General features: G+C 29.4%; 11 protein-coding genes across 11 annotated transcripts, besides 11 other annotated features; 5 read left to right on the forward strand and 6 right to left on the reverse strand.

Moving 5' to 3' along the window:
• Nucleotides 1-119: 119 nt before the first annotated feature.
• On the reverse strand, nt 120-1,637 carry CMU_018430 (uncharacterized protein; the record flags this gene model as incomplete). The annotated part of the gene is made up of 1 exon (XM_002140399.1): nt 120-1,637. The coding sequence occupies one exon, from the start codon at nt 1,635-1,637 to the stop codon at nt 120-122; it is 1,518 nt and encodes a 505-aa protein (XP_002140435.1).
• A 210-nt stretch (nt 1,638-1,847) lies between these two features.
• Nucleotides 1,848-1,895: a sequence feature (AT_rich).
• Nucleotides 1,896-2,808: 913 nt separating this feature from the next.
• On the forward strand, nt 2,809-3,702 carry CMU_018440 (uncharacterized protein; the record flags this gene model as incomplete). The annotated part of the gene is made up of 1 exon (XM_002140400.1): nt 2,809-3,702. One exon carries the CDS (start codon nt 2,809-2,811, stop codon nt 3,700-3,702), a length of 894 nt encoding a protein of 297 aa, XP_002140436.1.
• Nucleotides 3,598-3,685: a microsatellite.
• Nucleotides 3,703-3,907: 205 nt separating the features above from the next.
• CMU_018450 (phosphoacetyl glucosamine mutase, putative) lies at nt 3,908-5,797 on the reverse strand (the record flags this gene model as incomplete). Its single annotated transcript, XM_002140401.1, has 1 exon — nt 3,908-5,797. The coding sequence occupies one exon, from the start codon at nt 5,795-5,797 to the stop codon at nt 3,908-3,910; it is 1,890 nt and encodes a 629-aa protein (XP_002140437.1).
• A 28-nt stretch (nt 5,798-5,825) lies between these two features.
• Nucleotides 5,826-5,870: a sequence feature (AT_rich).
• A 132-nt stretch (nt 5,871-6,002) lies between these two features.
• Nucleotides 6,003-6,039: a sequence feature (AT_rich).
• On the forward strand, nt 6,038-6,538 carry CMU_018460 (uncharacterized protein; the record flags this gene model as incomplete). Its single annotated transcript, XM_002140402.1, has 2 exons — nt 6,038-6,208; nt 6,347-6,538. The coding sequence occupies 2 exons, from the start codon at nt 6,038-6,040 to the stop codon at nt 6,536-6,538; spliced, it is 363 nt and encodes a 120-aa protein (XP_002140438.1).
• A 461-nt stretch (nt 6,539-6,999) lies between these two features.
• Nucleotides 7,000-7,020: a sequence feature (AT_rich).
• A 114-nt stretch (nt 7,021-7,134) lies between these two features.
• On the reverse strand, nt 7,135-9,255 carry CMU_018470 (uncharacterized protein; the record flags this gene model as incomplete). The annotated part of the gene is made up of 1 exon (XM_002140403.1): nt 7,135-9,255. The coding sequence occupies one exon, from the start codon at nt 9,253-9,255 to the stop codon at nt 7,135-7,137; it is 2,121 nt and encodes a 706-aa protein (XP_002140439.1).
• Nucleotides 7,773-7,824: a sequence feature (AT_rich).
• A 239-nt stretch (nt 9,256-9,494) lies between the features above and the next one.
• On the reverse strand, nt 9,495-11,261 carry CMU_018480 (protein kinase domain-containing protein; the record flags this gene model as incomplete). Its single annotated transcript, XM_002140404.1, has 1 exon — nt 9,495-11,261. One exon carries the CDS (start codon nt 11,259-11,261, stop codon nt 9,495-9,497), a length of 1,767 nt encoding a protein of 588 aa, XP_002140440.1.
• A 255-nt stretch (nt 11,262-11,516) lies between these two features.
• Nucleotides 11,517-11,542: a microsatellite.
• Nucleotides 11,543-12,495: 953 nt separating this feature from the next.
• CMU_018490 (PH domain-containing protein) lies at nt 12,496-14,544 on the forward strand (the record flags this gene model as incomplete). The annotated part of the gene is made up of 1 exon (XM_002140405.1): nt 12,496-14,544. One exon carries the CDS (start codon nt 12,496-12,498, stop codon nt 14,542-14,544), a length of 2,049 nt encoding a protein of 682 aa, XP_002140441.1.
• A 215-nt stretch (nt 14,545-14,759) lies between these two features.
• Nucleotides 14,760-14,791: a sequence feature (AT_rich).
• A 334-nt stretch (nt 14,792-15,125) lies between these two features.
• Nucleotides 15,126-15,162: a sequence feature (AT_rich).
• A 260-nt stretch (nt 15,163-15,422) lies between these two features.
• Nucleotides 15,423-16,733, reverse strand: CMU_018500 (Mob1/phocein family protein; the record flags this gene model as incomplete). Its single annotated transcript, XM_002140406.1, has 3 exons — nt 15,423-16,216; nt 16,291-16,503; nt 16,589-16,733. The coding sequence occupies 3 exons, from the start codon at nt 16,731-16,733 to the stop codon at nt 15,423-15,425; spliced, it is 1,152 nt and encodes a 383-aa protein (XP_002140442.1).
• Nucleotides 16,540-16,560: a microsatellite.
• Nucleotides 16,734-17,493: 760 nt separating the features above from the next.
• Nucleotides 17,494-17,521: a sequence feature (AT_rich).
• Nucleotides 17,522-18,066: 545 nt separating this feature from the next.
• On the forward strand, nt 18,067-19,586 carry CMU_018510 (uncharacterized protein; the record flags this gene model as incomplete). Its single annotated transcript, XM_002140407.1, has 2 exons — nt 18,067-18,084; nt 18,144-19,586. The coding sequence occupies 2 exons, from the start codon at nt 18,067-18,069 to the stop codon at nt 19,584-19,586; spliced, it is 1,461 nt and encodes a 486-aa protein (XP_002140443.1).
• A 229-nt stretch (nt 19,587-19,815) lies between these two features.
• Nucleotides 19,816-20,436, forward strand: CMU_018520 (uncharacterized protein; the record flags this gene model as incomplete). Its single annotated transcript, XM_002140408.1, has 1 exon — nt 19,816-20,436. The coding sequence occupies one exon, from the start codon at nt 19,816-19,818 to the stop codon at nt 20,434-20,436; it is 621 nt and encodes a 206-aa protein (XP_002140444.1).
• A 35-nt stretch (nt 20,437-20,471) lies between these two features.
• On the reverse strand, nt 20,472-21,515 carry CMU_018530 (uncharacterized protein; the record flags this gene model as incomplete). The annotated part of the gene is made up of 1 exon (XM_002140409.1): nt 20,472-21,515. One exon carries the CDS (start codon nt 21,513-21,515, stop codon nt 20,472-20,474), a length of 1,044 nt encoding a protein of 347 aa, XP_002140445.1.
• Nucleotides 21,516-21,670: the final 155 nt, after the last annotated feature.

The raw sequence follows: 21,670 nt of genomic DNA on the forward strand, positions 1-21,670 counted from the left end.
AGTAAAAGTGAAAACCTAAAATTGACTAGCTAACCCTCAGATAAAGTGTATGTTTTGTATGGTATAGATTGATACTATTATAGTTCACAATTGAAATGCCATTACCCTCCCTCCCTCCCCTATTCAACTTGTTCCCTTGGATTACAGCATATTGATGCTAGAGAATATTCTTCTTGTTGAGAAATATCGATGGGCTCAGGTTTAATTGGTACAATATCATGAGGTAAGCTAAGTGGAGCAGCACCAAGTACAGCCATTGGGATGCATTGTTGTATTGGATATGTTACGATAGGGGTTTGATCCATTGGTCCTAATGCATCAACACTCGCAATTTCTTTTGATTCAAGACCTTTTATTAGATTTTGAGCTCCAGGTGGTAAAGATTCAATATCTACAATACCTGCTGCTGCTTCGCAGCCACATAAGGAAATTTGATGAGGAGCTAGATTAACTTGTTGTGGTGCCCCAGTTACTAGATTATAAACAGCTTGTTGCTGTAACATGAAAAATTCCTGTGTATACATATCTTGAATCTGTATTGTCGGTGTTAATATCCACTGATTTTGTAAATATGTCATCATCAATGGATTACCAGGAGACATTGGTAATGGATCCCATAATTGTCTTTGTAAATTCATCTGTCTTTCAAAGCTTTGCATACGTTCTAAGCTAGGTTCTTCATTAGAGTTTATACCATCCATAGCTTCTCTGTAGGGAGTTATCATCCTATCTATTTCCATCTCACCAACCAATATTCTCCTTTCCTCTAATAAATCAGCATTAACTCTCATCCACATTGCATGAAAATCTGCTTGTGATAATTCGGCTGGGTTCATTAAATGAACATCCATTTCTTTTTCACATTTCCCAAACTCTACATCAACTGGTATGGGTTTAATAATATCCTCATAAACGAAATATGGAACTTCTCTAAGACATTCAACTTCATAAACTTCTTCAGTCAGTTTGAACTTAGGAACTACACGTTTCCTGACTGGTATTGGGACATAATGGTCTCGGAATTCAAGTACTGGGACCTGTATAGGAACTATGAATGGCTTTGGAACCATGTATGGTACTGGAAGTTCAATAAGTGAAGGTACAGCATCACCAACTGGCACTCTAGTTATACTTACAACTGTCTGCCCATCAGCTGGTATAGAATTAGGAGGGAATATTGGTAAAGATTCAGGTGGATTAATTGTTGAAGCTTCTGGTTCCTCAACATAGGTAACTTTTTCCACCACTTTCTCTACAGTTTTATACTCAATCACTGGTTTAGTCACAACTTTCTCGATAATCTCTTCTCTAGGTATGTACTTCACATTATATCTAACCACTGGCTCTTCAACTATCTTCTCAACCGTCTTAATTACTGGCACTTCAACAACCTTTTCTCTATATTCAGGGATTACACGTGGTACTGTTCTAACAACTTCTTTAACTTCAATATCTGGAATAACTGTTTCTACACGCTTAACCAGTGGTACTTCAATTGTTGCACTAGATTGATCTTCAGGGATCTGAAGAGATGGTACTAACAAGCGTTGTTGCTGTTGCTGATCATCTACAGTATCAGCAAAGTGAGCATTACGCTGACGCCCTGAGGATGAACTAGAACGTTCACTACTGCTCATCTCAAATATTTCAAATCCTTATAGTTCGCAAGCAATTTCTTCTCCTTAACGTATTCTATTACATGTACTAGACTTAGGCGTATTTATTTCCGTATAAACACACAGAACAGTGTACACACTATTGGTTATTTAATCACTCACTCTAGATATAGACATGATAATACGTCTGCTGAGATCTATACGACTTTTCTGAATTCTCTTCTTCCTACCTTTTTTAATATTATCTTTAATAAAGTTTAATAATTTTTCTTTTTAAATCTAGAATGTCTTAGTCATTCTTATTTGTGGATGTGATATATTAGATTTTAGGTCTATAATTGTTTAATACTTTATATTACCCACAGGTGTCATATTACTAGAAGAGATTATATTATATTTAAGATCCCTAAATTTTGGAATATTAATGATTAATCTAATAACTGTTTAAATATAATATATACACGAGATACTGTATTTATGCATAGCTTTAAGAGACTAGGAATATTTTAGTTCTACTACCTACATGCAGAATATACCGCTTCCAATACGTGCTAAATATAAGTACTTTTTATCTGTAATAGAAAATGAATTAGATAGTATAAAGGTTACTTAATTAACTTTAAGTAAATCTTCTTTGATATGAATGAATATAGATTAGTATCAGGTAAAAATTCGAAATTAGAGATCATATCAATAAAATTCGATATATATAACTTCAAGCAATTAGACCAATATCTATATGTAGCCCTGAGTAATATTGAACATCTAGTCTATTATATAAATTCAATTAAAATGTAGTATTAAATTGAAAATGATATATACAAGAGGAATTCGTGGTAAGAGGAGAAAATCAAGAATAATAGTATCTCTAGGCATACAGTAAAATAGATCTAATAGTTCTGCAGGTATATAGTTTATAATTACCAGGTAATTTAAAAAAAGATCATAGATTTCAATAAAAATAACCTATATATTTGGTTATTTTCCATTTAATTAGTAGCTTATGTAACGTCTAAAAGACACAACGCAATTTCCAAATAAGCATGTGTGTGCATATATATACGTATATATTATGTTTTATTCAATATTATAGGCTGAACCATGTAATAGCGGGAGTGATCCATAGGTTCAAGTTTGAACTTAGTAGGATTCACTAATACTAGTAACAGATAAATCTTTGATTAACGAAACGATGTCAGATCAAGAACATATTACTCAACATAGTATGTCTAATACAAGTAGAATATTGGAAGTACCATCTACTCAGATAGAAAAAAGTGTAGTTGAAGTACCAGAATTACATTTTCATGAAAGGTATGCAGCTGTAGATATTCCTATAGTACAAGAAAAGATTCGATATGAACCTAAGGAAGTGATTCAGGAACGTGAAGTTCATGTAGTTAAGCCTATGTATAAAGAGAAGATAGTAGAAGTTCCGCATTATAAAGTTGTCGAAAAGGTTATTGAAGTTCCACAAGTTGTTTTACAAGAAAAGCTGGTTGAAGTTGAAAGAGTTGAAGTTATTCCTAGATCATCTGCTAGGTCAGGAGATACTGAAGGTATTGAAAGTGCTCCTAGGTCTACAAGATCACATGTAACAGCAGAAAGGAAACCAATGGATATTGAAACACAATATCGACAAGTTCCAAAACCCATTGAAGTTCCAATAGCATTCTATTCAGCTATACCTGTTCCCATATTGATTGATAGAGCAGTCCCCATACCAATGGAACTACAGATAATTCAAGATATTTTGTGCCCAAAAATTGAGCCTGTATACAAAGATATTCCTATACCAATACCAGTAAAAAGGACAATTGAAAAGCCAGTACCAGTTGGACTTTATGATCATCCTGAATTATTACAGAAGTATTTACATGATCCAGATGAACCACTACCTAATCCACTAACTATTTTGGAACAGATGTCACAAAGTGCATCTATGGCACTTTTACACCAACAGTCGGCATTTACAATGATGCAACAACAACAGATACAACAAATGCAATCACAGCAACAGATACAACAAATGCAATCACAGCAACAGATACAACAAATGCAATCACAACTTCAGGAAAATTCATAGGGATAAGTTTAGGGTTTTTAGATATTAAGAGAAATTAGGCGAAAAATTCTTACTAAGGCTTTATAACGAGCATACTACTTCAAATATGAAATTAGTGCAATTTTACACTTAATATTAAAAATAAAAAACACTGGTTTATTGTTCTGTTGAAAATCATTGCAAAATCAAATGTATATGATTGCCTTTTACAACAAATCCTTATGACTCATACTGAAGAGAAGTCATGTAATAACTGCTTTAAAGAGTTCATTATTTCCGTTGATTGTTCTTGATTAGGAGATTCTACAAATAAGCGACATATATTTTCTGTCCCAGAAGGTCTTATAAATGCTCGACAAAGATTATTGTTATAGTTAACAAGAATATTATCAATTTTTTCTTGTAATTCTGTTGGTTGTATAAGGAATTTTTCAGTTTGTTTATCACAGACTAATATGTCTAATTTACTTCGTGGTAGAGGTATTTTGTCTTGTATAGTAACTAGATCATGATACATTTGAACAGCAAATTGACATCCATAAGTTCCCTGTATAAACATACGAGATGCTTCAAAAGCTAATAAATCTGACATTCCATCCCCAATTGCTGGATTAAAAATATTTAAGAAGCAAAAGAGTTGTTTAAGTGTAGAACATTCATTACACTTCATGTAACTAGGATGATCATATCTACAGTTACAATTTAATAAATACAATTTCCTTAATTTCTTAGCCCACAATATTAGCTCCTTTCTATTATATATGACTGTACCATGTCCATTTGACTCGAAATATATTGCAACTTCATAACTTTCAGCCTTTCGATGAAGATGTTTAACTCCAGTTGGCACACAAGTTACTTCGGATTCAAAAAAGTCCTTATCCAATGAGTTTAATAATTCAGAAATATAGAGTGTACTTGAACCATTAGCATAAGCTGTTTGTACAACACCTACTTTTAATCTAAAAATATCATCTAAAGTACTACAGTTTTCTTTATTTATGTTAGAAATAATCTTTCGAAATAATGTTATTATCACATTGATATAAATTGCTGCTAAACGATCCCCATCAATTAATATTATTTCGGGATCACTTTTCTTTTTTGTAAAATAAACAATTCTATCTGCATCTCCATCAAAGCTTGCAACATAATCAATATCTGCTATATCGAAATTACCATTATCATAAAAATTTCTTGGGGCTATTTTATTCTTTTGAATATACTCAGAACCACACTGATCATTTAGTAGTTCTGGCTTATCATCATTTATCTGTTCCATGCATATATTAGCAGTTAATTTTAAACACTTAGAATATCTCCCAATGTGATACTTTGCAACTCCATTTGCAACATCTACTAAAAATCTGCCATTTGAACTATAGGAATCATCTTGTGTTGTATATAATATCTCACTTTGTGTAATATTTTCAACAAAAAGTTTAAAGTAATATTCATGATAAGCATAGTACAGAGCAAGTGAATCTTCAACTACCTTGTTCTTATTAAAATCATCTAAGTAGTTCCATATATTGGGTGTTTCTCTAGGTAGTAACTCATTTAAAGTTCCATTAGCTAATGCTACAATAAAGTGTAATTGCGGAGTTGTTACATGACCAAATTCGTAATGGTTATCAACTCCTAAATTATCTAGAGTATCCTTAATATATCCTACAAGTTCAGGTGATGATGGTCTTGTATCATACCCAATTAATATATGAGCTTTATTAAGGTCTAGATTTATATTCCTCAATTTAAACTCTTCATAATACTTATCAAGTTTAGTTAAAGGACACTCTGAATTCATAACATCACTAGAAATTTTCTCGAACTCTATATTAAGCATAGATCCACTAATATCAATGATTTTTAAGCCATTATCTTGTATTTTATTATGTGATGCAGTAATAATAATACCAACCCACTTGTTTCCCACAGAAGCACTTCGTAAACAAGCGACTACAGTACTGTATATCACTATTTGTCTTAAAGTTATTGGATAAGACTCGTAATTCAGTCTAAATCCAGCAGTTCCATATGTTAGTGGTCCTAATGGTTTAATAGTAGCACCACTACTCTCAATCACCTTGCTTAAACTATGTCTTAATAAACTCATTTAACTGTAAATATCTACTATAATGTCCAAATTATTCAAATATTATTTTGAATTAAAATAAAAAATTAAAATTCCAAAACTTAACAATTGAACTGTTACCCAATAGTAGTAAATATAATATCTATTTCGACCCGTAAATCTTTATCCTTTTTCCCGGCTATCCATTGATTTCTTTTTACCACATTATAAATAATTTCCTTGTTTCTTTTTTTTAATTTAACTTAATATTAAACATTTAATATGTTCACACATAATGGAAGTTCATTTAATGATAATTCAGATATGGATAGTTACTCTCATTCTGAAAATAGTCAATATGAATATAATAAAAATTTGAAAAAGAGAGACAAACCCTCAGTAAAAAACTCACTAAGTAACTTAAAGTTTGCCATAAATATTAGAGAAAATAAGGTAAGTTTGTTTTTGTATGTTAATAAGTAGAACTTTATTTATTTCGTACACTGCAACCTTTTTTTTCTTAAAATAAAAAAAACTGCATGCATACGTATATTGAATCACTTCTTTTTTGATCTTAAAAAATTCCTTTAGAACCTCCAAAGTACAAAATTTCAGCTACCAGCTGTAATTTGTGGTGTAAATAATAATTTATATAGGATGAATGGTAATAATGAACAGTACACAGTTGATATAAACGATAATGTGGAGGAAAATATTTTAACGATATTACCACTTCTATATAAAAATAGCCTAAAATTAAGTCCATTTAATAAATTGAAGTAATTCATTTCTCAATTTACAGTGAGATTAAGATTTTGGTTCTTTTTTTTAATGTAAGAAGTACTGGTTATATTTTTTCTCTTTTTGTAATAGCTCATTAAAAAATTTTTGTATAGCCTCGCATGCAAATTCAAATATTTTAAGATACTAATTATTATATTACTAGGAATATTGTATTAATGTATTATATCGATTATTACATATTGGGGTATTCTCAAATAACTAAGATACGAATGGGATAATTACTGAAATTACTTGAGTGAATTGCTAATAAATACCCTATTTAGAGTATTTAGAGCTAGTGTTAGATGTATTGCGTAGAAGTAATGTTACATATAAATAAAAGATGTGAAGTATAAATCTATATAGTACAAGGTTATTGCTTAAGTAGAACTATGTTTTATAATCATTTATACTAGAACTAATGGCGGAAATTCCCCTTAGTACTCTAATTATGACTATTCAATATAAAATATTTTATTTTAGGATTTACTTAATTCTGAGTTTATTAAGTTACAATCTAGAAATATCTTAGCTTATTTTAAGACGTTCTATATTTCTAAAGTGGGAATTATAAAAGGTTATACTTTAAAGATGGACTAGTTTAAAATATTTTCCTTACTATTTCTCATCTGATTTATAAATTTAAGTATATAATAAGATGGAGTAATATTGCCAACATTAGATTGGTTTATACCTTTAATACTTGACCTCAGGAAGGAAATTGCATTATTCCTAACTTTTTCATCAGGAGATTCTGTTAACAAAGAAGCAGAAGCAAATTTCACAGTATCACATGCTTGGCTTTCAATAAATTGAACTAACAAATTACATATGGAAATCTCTTGGTAATTCAAATTTGATGTAAACCCATTATCTAATGGAAATTCATTACATGATATACCTTCTGGATCTAACAAAATCTTAAGTTTCGGAAACTTAATTATTAACTGTGCAACAATAAACATCAAATTACAACTTGCAATTGAGTTTCCCAATATAGAAAGGAACCATGATATATTTATAAGATATAATAACAATACGTATAGATAATTTATGTTAGTTCTGCATATTGTTGAAATCTGTATTATTAAGTGAATCAGATCATTACTTTGAAATGTATTAATTATTTGATTATATTTATTTGAATCTGAGATGTTATATCCAAGGATAGATATATTTGATATAAATACTTCATTTTTATGCAGATTATTCTCTCTTACATCTATACTATGAGTTTTATTATTTAAATTAGATTTAAGTTTATTATGAGATTTATAAATTTTATTGAGAAAAGTTTCAGATTCCTTAATTCTTGTTAATAATGAACGAATTATCCAAGATTGATCCCGTTCTAATTCTTCATTTGATTTAACTAAATTTTTTAAAAGTATAACTGCAGTTCTCATTATAACAAAGAAATTTACCCATGTAATTGTAAATGAATTTTCATTAAATAACTTATTTTTTATAAGTTCAATTAATTCAGAAGTGAGTTTTTCATTTATTCTATGACAATAGTGAGAAATTCCTAAATATATATATTCTAAATCTTCTCCATCTATTATAAGGACTTTAGCATATAAGGCAAAAAGTTTAGTCAAAATAATTTCTTCTCTTTTTTTTAGCACTTCAATATTATCTCTTGTACTATTAGTTTGTTGTAGTTCTTCAGAAATATCTTTATTAATAGATGATGAATTCTTACCAAATAAACGCACCATTTCAGTTTTAGATTCTTGTATTCTAACCCATGGTGAATATTTAGTGAATGGCTTCAGTATCCAACAGGTTAACTTATATTTGAGACTTTTTTTCGATTTAATATCTAGAAATAATACCTGGTGAATTATCTCAAGAGCTTCTACTCCTATTTGCAAGTTAATATCACTTGTTAAAATATTTGCAAAGCAGTCACTACAATATTCTATGTATGTGTTGTTTATTTCCTTGTGTTTTGACATTAGATATAAAATTAACCATCTCAACAGTATTACATGATAATTAAAGTGAAATGTAAACTCTAATAAATCAGCTGATGCTTTTACTATTGATCTTTTATTAATAAATTTGTAATGAACAGACTTTAAAATCTTGCAAAGTAGAAGACATGTTCTTTTGTAAATATTAACAATCTTCCTCTCAAACGATTGAATTTTTTGTAAATCTTTACTAATCATTACATTATCAGTCTTTGTTATACTTAAATTCATTATATGTTCTGATATTTTATATCCAGGTACAATATCTCTAATAACTAATGTTAAGGATAATATTGCCAACTCGGTTAAATCTCCATTTACTTTAATTCTATTAGCTTCGCAAAATGACAGTAGGCACTCAAGAAGGGCTATATTTTCTTCTGGATGAGCCATGACTGTTTGGCATAGTACAGCTATATCTCTGGGAGTCTTTATGGTAGATGTATGACTATCAAAGTCAGTTTGATTTACTTTATTCTCTAGTTTATTTGCTGAGTATGTATTGTAGTTTGTATCAACCTTATTTAAAACATATTTTTTTTCAAGTAATTCTAATCTTCTAGTTTTAGTCTTTGTTAGTGAAGAGTTTTTGTTTATTTTTGCTAGGTCTCTCTTTGGAGTAGTCCATCCGCTGTCTCTTGTAAATATTGGTAATCTTGATTTCTTTTCTGCCAGTTCAGACCACCTATTAAAACTCTTTAAAGATCTCTTTAGTTCATAAATATCTTCAAGTTCCATTGTATAAATTTCAATACTTCGCTAAAAGACAATATAGATATTATCGTAACTTTCTGTACTTTCAGTTACATTTACCCGCTATATTAAAAGATGCGGTATAACAGTCTTTTTAATCTTGAAATTATTTAATAGATAGTTAATGAGACTAAGAAAAGTCAGCTTGTAAATATTGCATACAAATAATTTTTAATATAAAACAGAACTTTATATTATATTTGGTAGAATTAATGTATGTACTTTTATTTAAGCATATATTCAAGGAACTCATTCCAGTCTATAACTCCATCTCTATTAGTGTCTGCTGACTTAATAATTTGATCCCAGTCTCTATGATTTAATAATTTCTGTTTTCCACTACAAAGGACCTTTTCAAATTCATCAACTGTTAGCTTCCCATCTCCGTCAATATCCATTTTATTAAAAGCAGCTCTAATAACACCCAATTCAGTATCCCGCCACTCATAACAAGCTGCAAGGAATTCAGTATAACTTATAGAACCTGTATCGTCTGCATCCATAGCTTGGACAATTCTATTAATGTCCCATTGAGGAATTCCCACACTCTGTAAGCCATCTATCAATTCTTCTGGGGTTAAGATTCCATTGCCATCTTGGTCTAACTCTTTAAATACATGTGTAATATTTCTAATTTGAGATCCTGTAACATTTAATTGATGAGCCATCATATTTACTAAGGCTTGTTTAAGCTGATTCTGTTTCATATAAAGTTTCAAGTTTTGTAAAAGACGTGTACTCATTCTAATAGGCTGTACATTTGTTTTAGCTAATTTAAACCAAGGATGTGCCAATATAGCTGCTGCTTTAGGACGCTTTTTTGGATCCTTTTGGAACATCAACTTCATTAAGTCAATTCCCTCAGCTGATATATGTACACATTCATGTTCATAGTCAGGTTCACTATTGAGTACCTTATTTTTCACTTCCTTAACAGACTTCCCAGAAAATGGTAAAGTTCCTGCCAAAAGAAAATACATTATGACACCAGCACTCCATACATCACATTCCATAGTTATGTCACGCATAAAAACTTCAGGGGCCATATATAATACTGTTCCAGCTGCATGACTACTGTGTTCATTTACAGTCTTAAATATCTCTGCCAATCCGAAGTCAATAATTTTTATCGCTGAATGGTGAAATTTCTCCTGCATCAATATATTTTCAGGTTTTAAATCCTTATGGACAATCTTTCTTGAATGAAAATAGGCTAAGGCTGCCATGATTTGACGCATTACATGTGATACATATTTTTCATTTAACCTAAAACCTTTATCTACCGCTTCATGAATTCTTTCAAATAATTCTCCTCCTGCACACTTTTCCATTATAATATACATATGGTCTGTATCTTCATATACTTCAAAAATTCTAATAATATTTGGATGATCTAAGTTCTTTAATACAGCAACTTCAGCTTCAATTTGGTCAACAGAGACATTTGAAAGAGATTTATCAATCATTTTACAAACTCTACTCAGATTACTGCACTTTTCTCTAACGAAAAATACCTGTCCAAAAGATCCTTCACCTATTTTTTCCACAAAATCAAATATACTTCTAATATCATCAGCTTTTCTTAATGAGGTCCGCCTTATAAATTGATCCCTTGTAACTAAAATGGATTTTTCAGGATAGTACTTATCTCTTATACTGCATAACAGATGCCAAAAAAATCTTGAAAATTCCTCGAAAGTTAAAAATCCCGTTAAATTTTCATCATATTTATTAAATATATTTGTTAGCATGTTGTTATCAACTGGAGGGAGTTCCAAATTCACTGACAAGCGTTCCAGCAATCTTTTAGTCTCTTCCATGCTTAATTTACCTTTTTGACCTTCGTCAAATTGTTCAAAAGATGACTTGGCACTCATTAAGAAATTCTCTTTGCTTGAAAGAGCCAATGATAAGCGCATTCTAATTGTCTCCAAGTTACTTCCTTGTGAGCCAAGACTTTCATCTACAGATTCTACGGACTCACCAGACATTCTATAGCAGAAATATTTAAATTGTTTAATTTAAGGATCAGGTTTTATTGCAAGAAATATCACTTTATAGAACATGTACAGGTCACCCGCTAAACATGCCCTAACCCCAACGAAATTACATAAATTTACCGCTAGTATAAGACACTTGGCGCATTTTTTTCTATCACTTTAGGAGACATCTAAGGTATTACTGAGCGATTACAAGGAGAGTTCAATTTAGACTATTATTCTAGAATAGGGATATTTCTCATTATAATATATATGTATATATATAGATATATTATTGATACTGATGATCTTCCCCATTTTTTGTAAATATTTATATTTTGTGATATCCTATTATTGAGACATCTCAAATAAGTAAACACAAAGCATGAAGTGGAATTATAAAGAGTTATAATGATGAGTATTTGGTATTTTGAGGTGGTATTTGTAGAGTAGTTATTTGAATACTATGTATTAGAGATTACTACCTTTTCTTTATCTAGTAACTTTCTACTTTACAAGTACTATTAAGAAATTTAGATTTAAAGCTACTTCTTTAGATATTTTAGGTTAAAAAGTATTTATAATTTAAGGAAATTTAGTAACTTATTAGGAGGAACTTATATATTGGAGATATTATACTTTAGCAAACTATAATTATACTAATCTAATTCTACTAAATTAGTCACTCTATTAAGTATATTGCTAAATAACTACTTTAAACTAATGTAAGCATTAATATACTTCTAAAGGAATTTTGAAGTGCCTAATATGTTATAGATAAGAGTATTTAAAATATAGTCCCTTTTCATGAACTTGATAAGGTAGTTTGGATACTATAATAAAGATATATATATGTACCTTCCCTTAAAAGAGAAAGGACAATACATTATTAGTATATAATTAAAAAAGGAAAATATAGTAAGATATATGTGAATCAAAAAGTATCAACAACTTTTTTAAGTGTCAAAAAAGGCCCTGAAATTAGCCTCTATCAAACAATATTGACGCCAATTTTATAGCGCTATAAGACTTTATTTAATAGTCAGTTTCTTATTCTTGTTTACCAGAGAAAGAGTAAGACCAAAGTAAATTTGCTTACTTCTATAGCAAATTAGATACAGGTGAAAACATATTAACTGGATTTACAGGACTGTTTCTAATTTATTTATGTATGAGAAACAATACAAGAGTCTTTTAATAATATAACAAATTAGGAATTTGATAGTTTCCATACACTTTTTAGGATATGAAGGAAAGTGTATATCGAATGATTGAACGTGGTGAACGGTCTGCTTCTATTGTTCAGGAGTTAATTGAAAATGAATATGTATCTGGTTATTTGAAGAAGTGGAGCCCCGTTATTGGAAGAGGATGGCAATCTCGTTACTTCTCTCTTTTAGAAAAGGATAGAACATTAATATATTGGACTAGAAAACCAACATATAGAGATGAACAACCTAGAGGCTCGATAAATTTGAAAGTTGTAGAAAATGTATTTGCAGATGGACCATTAGGGATTACTCTAAGTACTCCTCAACGTGATTATCAATTGCGAGCCTCCACTCCAACAGAAAAAGATAAGTGGATGGATGCAATAATTTTATGGACATTAAAAAGTCGTAAAATGCGTTCAAGAACTGAGGATGCAAGAAACTTTCGATTTAGTAATTTACTAGTAGATGCTACCCAATCTTGCTTTCACTATATTGTTGAAAGTTTACTCAAACCTTTTAAAAAGTCAGCAACTAGAGCAATAGAGGTTGGTCCTGAGACATTATCTAACTCTAATAAGAGAAGATTTCTGAAAGATCGTGGTTTATATGATGTTATTATGAAGGCTTGGGAAATTAGCAAGGAAATTATAGCACAAAATGAGAACAATGTTAAAATAATAGGAGATAAGATCATTGAATCTAATTCATTAGATATTTATTATCAAGGTGGAAATAGAGTTAATTATAAGACAATAATAGAAGAAGTAGATTTATCTTTAAATACTTGTGGAAATGAGATATCTTCAAGACATGTTAGTGAAGTTCCAATAGCTGATGAAAGATGTCCCTTAACATTAGAAGAGGAGATAGAATATGTTAGAAATAATCAGCACAAATATAGCATTCAACTTGCTGATATAATGCTTCAACAGTTATCTGCTAGTTCTAAGGATGCATTCTTAGATAATTGTACATTTGGATTAATTTATATAAGGCGAGAAAATAGCATTTTACCTTTTTTTAATAATGGTGTTTTCTGGGGTCTACTTATTTGTTCTAGACCTCTCTCAGATGCTCATCATCCATATCCATCATCTACTTTAGGCGAAAGAACAATATTAGGAACAAATTTTGAACAATACAAATATATTTCATTTGAAGTCAATAATGGGGGATTGGATTCACTATTAAGAAATCCATCCCTATATCCAAACGAAGGATTTAATCATTTATTATCTGAAGAAAATAAGAAAAGTGCAAAATCACTCTCATTTATGACTGCATTTCCATCGAGATATACACATTCATCAATAAGTACAACAACTCAAATAGCATATTTAGGACATAAAACTACTTCTGGATCATCAATTTATAAAATTAATTATCTAATTAGGAAGTTTAGTCCTCATGGGGAACATCAACAATTATCTAGTGATAAATCTTCTACAATTGCTGATCCCTATAATTTTGCTCTTGACACTCTATATCTATATTATCCAAGAAGTGATTCAAAAAGTCCAGTGGAGATTTTAAACCCGGGGAGTATTGTAGCATTGGGACCTATATTAGAAACTATTCATGGCTTTTGTTTCGAAGTTACTTTTCTAGTGGTCAAACCTAAGAAGAAACATTTTTTACAAGACTTGAACTTTATATCAGATTATGTATCTGATATCCCAATTTATATGCATAATAATAAAGAAGATATTGATGAATATACTAATGAAGATAGTGATGGAGATACTGAATTTGAAGAAATTCCTATTCAGCTTTGTACTAGATCCTGGCGTGATGCTAGAGCTTGGAGATACACACTTTTGGTAGCAAGAAGATCTCAAATAGTTAACTCAACAAATATATCTTCTAGTCCTTCAATGAAGAGTCCCAAAACGAAATCTAGTGTTGAAGTAACAAATCTTGTTGAAGAAGATGGATATAAATTAAGTACTAATTACTTTGGATCTGAAAGTTATGCTACATTAACAACTAATGCAAGTAATAGTGCAAGAACAAGTAATGGACAATATCTAACTGTAAATGAAAAGCTTAACGTAAAAAGTGTAGATACTATTAACAAATGACTTAATTATTCTAGACTTTTAAAGCTGAGTACTCATATTTATGAATAAAAAAAGATAGGGTCATTTTATTATAAATATTGAAAGATAATCGAGTTGTCTATGTATTGCAAATATTTATATTATAGAAAGTTGAAACTTAGCAGCTTCTATTCTTGAAAATTCACTTTGATACTTTGTTAACTTAAAGATCAATTAGTAAATTAGACTTTAGGTACTTTTAAATTTTATATTATATCTATATAATATTGAACAAAACTCATAGTAAATATTAACATTAAAAAGTATTAAGACAATAATATTTGTAATATATAACAAAAACTTCTTTTTTTCTTATCAGCTATAGGATAATGATAAAAGTTATAGAAGTTATTTAGACTATAAAACTAAATATAACTTTTAAATCTCAAGAAAATATCACTTTAACATTTACTTAAAACTTTACACCAATATCACTACCACACTTGTACTCTAAATATTATAGTTTTAGTCAAATATATATAATAAATGATCATATTATTAATGACAAATCAATATCATTTGTAATTATAACTAGTATCATCTGGATATAATCAAACTATTACTATTATAAAGATAATTATAAAGAATTATAAAAATTATGAGAATAAAATGCAAGTGATGAAAAGTTTTAGTAATTATTTCACTTCCCAACACTTCCATTTATATATCTTAACAAGTTATTGATATTTGCAACTATCCAAGTAAACTATTCATTTATTCCTATACCAAATACTTAAAGTTTCATTATTTATTAAAAAGACCTACCCATATTTGTGTAAGTTGCCATTTCTTTCTTGAAATCTATTCTTGCTAAAATCTCCTAAAGTAGTCATGCAACAAACAAAAATAGTCTAGAAATTCTAAAGTTTCAAGTCTTTCTTCTTTTTCTTTGTGCATAAAATTAACTTCTTAGCAAATTCTGTCCAAGGATAAGTTTTTGTTTTTCTGGAATTTTCTTTAGTACTAGATTTATCATTTCGATGATGATCCCCAGTAACAACAATGCTGTCACTACACACAGATGGAATCCTTTTCCGTTCTGTTAAAGGTGATATTGAAAATGGGATTAAGTTTGATATATTCTTATTTACCCTTGTCATTGAAGTATTTTTTTTTGATATTTGGTATTTATTAGATGGGTTACCTCCGGATATTTTTGCATTTATCTTAGAGGTTAAATTCTCTTGTAATCTTTTTTGTTCTCCCTTAAGCGATTCTGGACTTAGAGTCTCTCCCAATGCAGTTGTATCTTCAAAAAGAGGAGAATCTGTCAGTAAACTACTAGTTGATGGGATATGAGTATCCGGAGAATTTAATTCAGTTACATTATTATCCTGACTATTCCTTAAATTTTTATCATTATTCCCTATATTTTGTAACAAATTGGGAATATGTCTAATTTTCAACGAGTTGCTTGTCGCATCCTCCATTATATATTGAGCTAATTCTTCTAAAGGCTTTAATTCATTAAAGTCCAAAATATTATTCTGTATGCATGTAAATACGAAATGTTTTAAACAATAATTCACATGAGCCCCAGCTACTATAGATTCTATATAAGGCCAATGATGACAATAAATATGACTGTATACTCTGAATAAACGACGTAAAAGATTCTTTACTATAAATAAAAAATCATTTGAAAATGGGACTCCTATAAATTAAAAATATTGATAGTTTGAGTAATCAATTTTATACCAGATTATATAGCTATAGCTAATGACATACCTGGTTTTAAAGGAAATAAACTAGTATTTGCAATCTGGTCATCAATCCAATGAAATAAGGATTTCACATAAATTGTAGCTGGTAGTGGTACTGCAGCTTTATGAGGATTGTCTTGCCATTTAAATACCATGAAATGAGCTCTCATTAGTGGACAGTGACATGAATTGCTTACAAAACCCCAAGCAACTTGAGCATCTCTAAATAAATCCATAGCTGCATTAAATATTAAAAATGCAGAAACAATGTAAATATTTTATTTTATTTTATTTTTCTATCAAAAATATAATTATAATCTTACCCTTCTGTGCAATCCACTCATTTTGTGGGACTCCCTTTGGATTTTTCACGGCCTGAAATAGTATTGAAGTATCCAGGCTATATTTCAATACATCCTTAGATATTGGTGCTTTTAAGCATTCATTTTGGTCCTTGTTTGTATCCATAATTAAAATTACATTCTTATGAAAAGAACTTAAGATTACCGTCTGAAACTTCGTCTTTACTTCATAGACAAAATATGTATAATCCTCGTTTTCCTGTCATATAAAACGAGCACATGGTTTCTTATTATACTATTAAACATGTATATTCATCCATCTCCTCTTTCCCGCCACTATCCTCTTTTCTTTTTATTCTTTTGATTCCTTACATTTTAGAGTAATATACATGCAAATTTTTAGTTTACATAGAGGTAGCACATTTTAAGCGGTACAAGCCCATTTAGCATTTAGATTTATTAGTATAGTATTATCCTTACCTTTAAACATAATTACCTACATGTACTTAACAAATATTGTATAACCAAAAGAAAGTATAAAAGTGTAAAAAATTAGTAATATAAACATTAAAATAAGATTAATAAAGACTTTTTATAATGATCAATACTAGCAAAATAAAGAAATTGTACTATAATATATTGAGTGAATAATGGTGCAGGTGGAAATGAATTTAATATAAATAATATTGCTTAATTTTCACTAAGAATACATTTAAACTTTAGACTAATAATAATAAATAAGTTGGGAAGTATATTTTTAGCAAGTTTATTTTTTTTTCCAAGGTATAAACATTAAATAATTAGACCTATAGTAAAATCAGTTTAACTAAGCAAGTTATTATTAGCTTAAAAGTACATATTATCTTACAGTGGGGCTTATAGTCAAATTATAAATTTATACCAAAACAAATAGAATATTATAGAAGTTATAAAATTAAAATTTAATATATTTTAGTATACATATGAAAGGTTCAAACTTCTAAAAAGTCATTAATAAATGAAGGAACTCAGATAATATTTTTGTATTAAAATATAATACAAGTACTTTGGATACTTATTTAATTTACAACTGAATGTAAATGAATATTGATTTTGCCAATAATTACAATAGCAACATGGTCCCCTAATTATTCATCTTACTCCAAGCAGTCTCCTTTAAAATTATTACGTAATATTTGATATAATAAATATCTTCTAAGGAATTATTTATATATTGAATTTATATAAGTATAGAAAGGAAATCTAGATAAAGTGCACTTTTTATTAGAAAACTAGTCAATGATGTACAGAATTAGTTGGTTATTTTTCTAACTAGTCTATTATATAGCAATTTTAATACGATAAAAAGTCACTGGAATAAAAAATGTCAAGGGGAGAAATTAAATAGGTAACCCATAATGATTGTAGTGAACTTGTACTACTTCTAGCGCCATATACCTTTCTTCTCATTTCCAAAGGTGACTATTATATCTTAAAGAAAAATTGTATTAAATTTCCTAATGGGAAGAAAGATAAGAGTAAGTATACATTGTAACCTAAATAAATTTGCAGGTGAACTATTGAATTTTTTTTTTAGGTTAGACAGGAAAATGAGACAACAGAAGAGATCTTACCTAGCAAATATAAATCTGGATCTTCAAAGTCTCAATCATATAAATTACAAGATCAGGTGATGAGTTTAGAAGGTCAATTTGCTGAAGAATATGAAGATGAAATTGAAGATGAAGTTACAGAGGTGGAAGATACTGATTCACTAGAATATTGTGGAGAAACTATTAAGGAGGTAATAAACTATTGGACACCAGAAATTGTAGATGAAACAGATTTGGTATATGAACCTAGTGCATATAAAATGTATCATAAATGTATTGTTGAATGGAGTTGTTTATCATTTGATATAATTCCAGATGGATTAGGAAGTATTCGTAAACAATTTCCACATACATGCTATGTAGCAGCAGGTACTCAAGCAAATAGAGATGAAAATAATAGGATACTTTTGATGAAATGGTCTAAGTTACATAAGACAAAAAGAGATCGTAATGATGAAGATTCTATTAGCTCAAGTAGTGATTCATGTGAATCTGATTTAGAATATATTGATGAAGATCCAGTATTAAATGTTCAGTCCATTCCACATAAGGGGACCATTAATAGAATCCGTGTTTGTCCTCAATATCCATCTTTATTATCTACATGGTCTGAATTAGGTGTGGTGAACATGTGGGATGTTTCAGATGCTTTAAATGGAATAATAAATAATTTTACTAATTCTGGTGTAACATTAAAGGTTAAAACAGAAATAAAACCCAAATTAACTTATGAAGGACATCTAGATGAAGGCTTTGCTATGGATTGGAATCCAAATAGCCCTATAGAATTTATTTCGGGTGATAGAAAAGGTAAAATATCTTTATGGGAACCTACTGAAGATGGCTCATGGAAAATCAGAGATGTTTATAGACAATTTCAATCAAGTGTAGAAATACTACAATGGATGAAGGAACCAAGTCATAACACTATTTTTGCAGCTGGCTTTGTAGATTCAAATATTAATATAATTGATACCCGTTCTGATGATATATCTATTAGTATTCACAATGCGCATAATGGGGATATTAATACTCTTTCCTGGAATCCAGGTAATGAATATTTGTTACTAAGTGGCAGTGATGATTGTGATATAAAATTATGGGATACTAGAACTAATAATACATTAGAAACTTTTAAATGGCATAAACAGCCTATCCTTTCTGTTGATTGGTTAGAGATAGATAGTGATGTATTTTTAGCTGCTTCACTTGACAACTCAATTAGTTTTTGGGATATTGGTATAGAACAGCCAGCAGTAGATGATGAAAAAAGTGATAATGTAAATATTAATGTCCCTTATAAAATATTATTTCTACATATGGGACAAAATCACATTGCAGAAGCTAAGTGGCATAAACAGATACCAAATCTTGTGATATCTACAGCACAAGATTCATTTAATATCTTTATCCCAGATAATCTTTAAGTAATTCGAGGATTCATAATATCAAGCCTAGAACTAAATAGATATTACCGAGGTTATATAAAATATCTTTATATTACACTGTATTAGGGAACTTTAGAGACTTTACACAATATATTATGTAGTCTTATTATATTACTATCATAAACTATCTTAGGCGCTAGAGGTTTTATTAACAATTACCTTAATGTAAATATTAGCTAAAATTTATGAAGATTATTATTTAAGATAAATGGTATCTGACCATTCTTCATTTTATTCTGATAGTTCGTTAGATAATAATAATAGTGAAGAAGATTGGATAGATGATGACTCCCAAATTGAATTTGATATCGATACAAAACGAGATGTATGTGGTTTGACTGTAGATGTAGACGAAGAAATATCATATCTAACAGAATTGAGATCAAAATGTGGCCTTAATAATAATGATAATCCAAATTCAAATTGGTTAAGATTAATTGTAGATAGGAATATTGGGATTGAAATTAGTCAAATCGCTAAGGAATTATTAAGTAATATTTTATGTAATGAAGATGTAACATTTGAGAATTTGATTCTACCAAAAAATCTTAAGATTAACGATCCATTAACCAAAAAAAATATTACTCTACTTATAGAGGCAGATTTTACTAGAGGTGATGAAATAGTTTTGGGTAATAGTCTGTCAGAAAGTAAATTTGTAGCAAATACATGTATTGGTCATATCTATATATATAAAGAAAATAATGATCAAGAAGGATTTTTAAATCACTATGCAAATAAAGAAGTAGATCAAATATTTGGATTTAAAACTTGGCATAAACAATTTCCTTTGGGATTAAAGAAATCTATGGAATCTAAATATAGTTAATTATGGGAACAAATTAATTTTATTATATTTCCTATTTATTTGTGTCTATTAAATAAATTTCTAATATTTCCAAGTATCCCTTTATGCTGATAACTACTACTTGTTGCTGCTACTTGCTGTTCCTGATTATTTTCTATATTGACCTCTAATTCTAAATTATCTTGTGGATGAGATTTTTTCGAATTATATGTGTTTGTACTTAATACACTATCTCCTACTAAGTTAGATATCTTAAGGTTAGAACTTGATGGTTCTTGAAGTGTATCCATTTCTTTGTTACTACTATGTGGTTCATGAAGCAAATTTGATATATTTGGTTCTATACTACTTAAATTTGTGATGTGATCTGAATAATTCTGTAGTGAAGTACTACCCTTTTGGGTAGTCATTTGTAATTCTTGGGTATTTGATTCTGTATATATCTTACTAGATGATAATTCCTCCATAGATGTTATTGGTTTGTCGATATTTTCATTTACAAGACTTGGGTCAACTACTTCAGAGAATGAGATGCCCTTAGTACCTTTTTTAATTGCAATATGAGATACCCTGACACATCTTCTATTTCCACAAATCATTTTGAATGGTTCATTATGTGTCAAATTTGTTTGCTTTATGAATTCACTAGGTTTACTACATCCAGATACCTTTCCAAATAAATATGCTAAGACATTAACTGTATATGTTATCCAAGGCTCATAAGTATCTGGTATATGTACCTTTATTGCAGGGCAATAATTATATTTATTAATTGGACCTAACCAAGCACAACAATCATTGTATGTACCTCCATATTTTATTGGTTCTATTGCAAACTGTAATCTATAGTGTGTTGGATCTTCTATGGGGCTATCATCTCTTGGGATATCTTTGCTAATTGCAAACAATAATTGTTCTTGTAATTCTTCACTAGGCCAGAAATATCTTACTCGTCTTATAAATTCTTGATCAGAATAAATTCTTTCCTTCAAATTTACAACCAATCCTCTAACTTCATTATCTGTACGCCTTAATGAAGAGTCTGGTACTGTAATTCTAATTGGTCTAGTATTTATGATCTGACTCTGTATACTTTGCATGATATTGAATATTAATATTGAAGACAAACTAATCATGTAATATGGTTCATTTTAGATAAAGTGTGCACACACAACACACAACACACAATAGGGAATTTTAACTTTCCAATAGTGGGGAAGGGGTATCCATTAACTACAAAAAATTAATCTGATTT

This window comes from Cryptosporidium muris, genomic scaffold (genome assembly GCF_000006515.1).
Source record: "Cryptosporidium muris RN66 scf_1106632373407 genomic scaffold, whole genome shotgun sequence".
Taxonomy (NCBI): Eukaryota; Apicomplexa; class Conoidasida; order Eucoccidiorida; family Cryptosporidiidae; genus Cryptosporidium; species Cryptosporidium muris.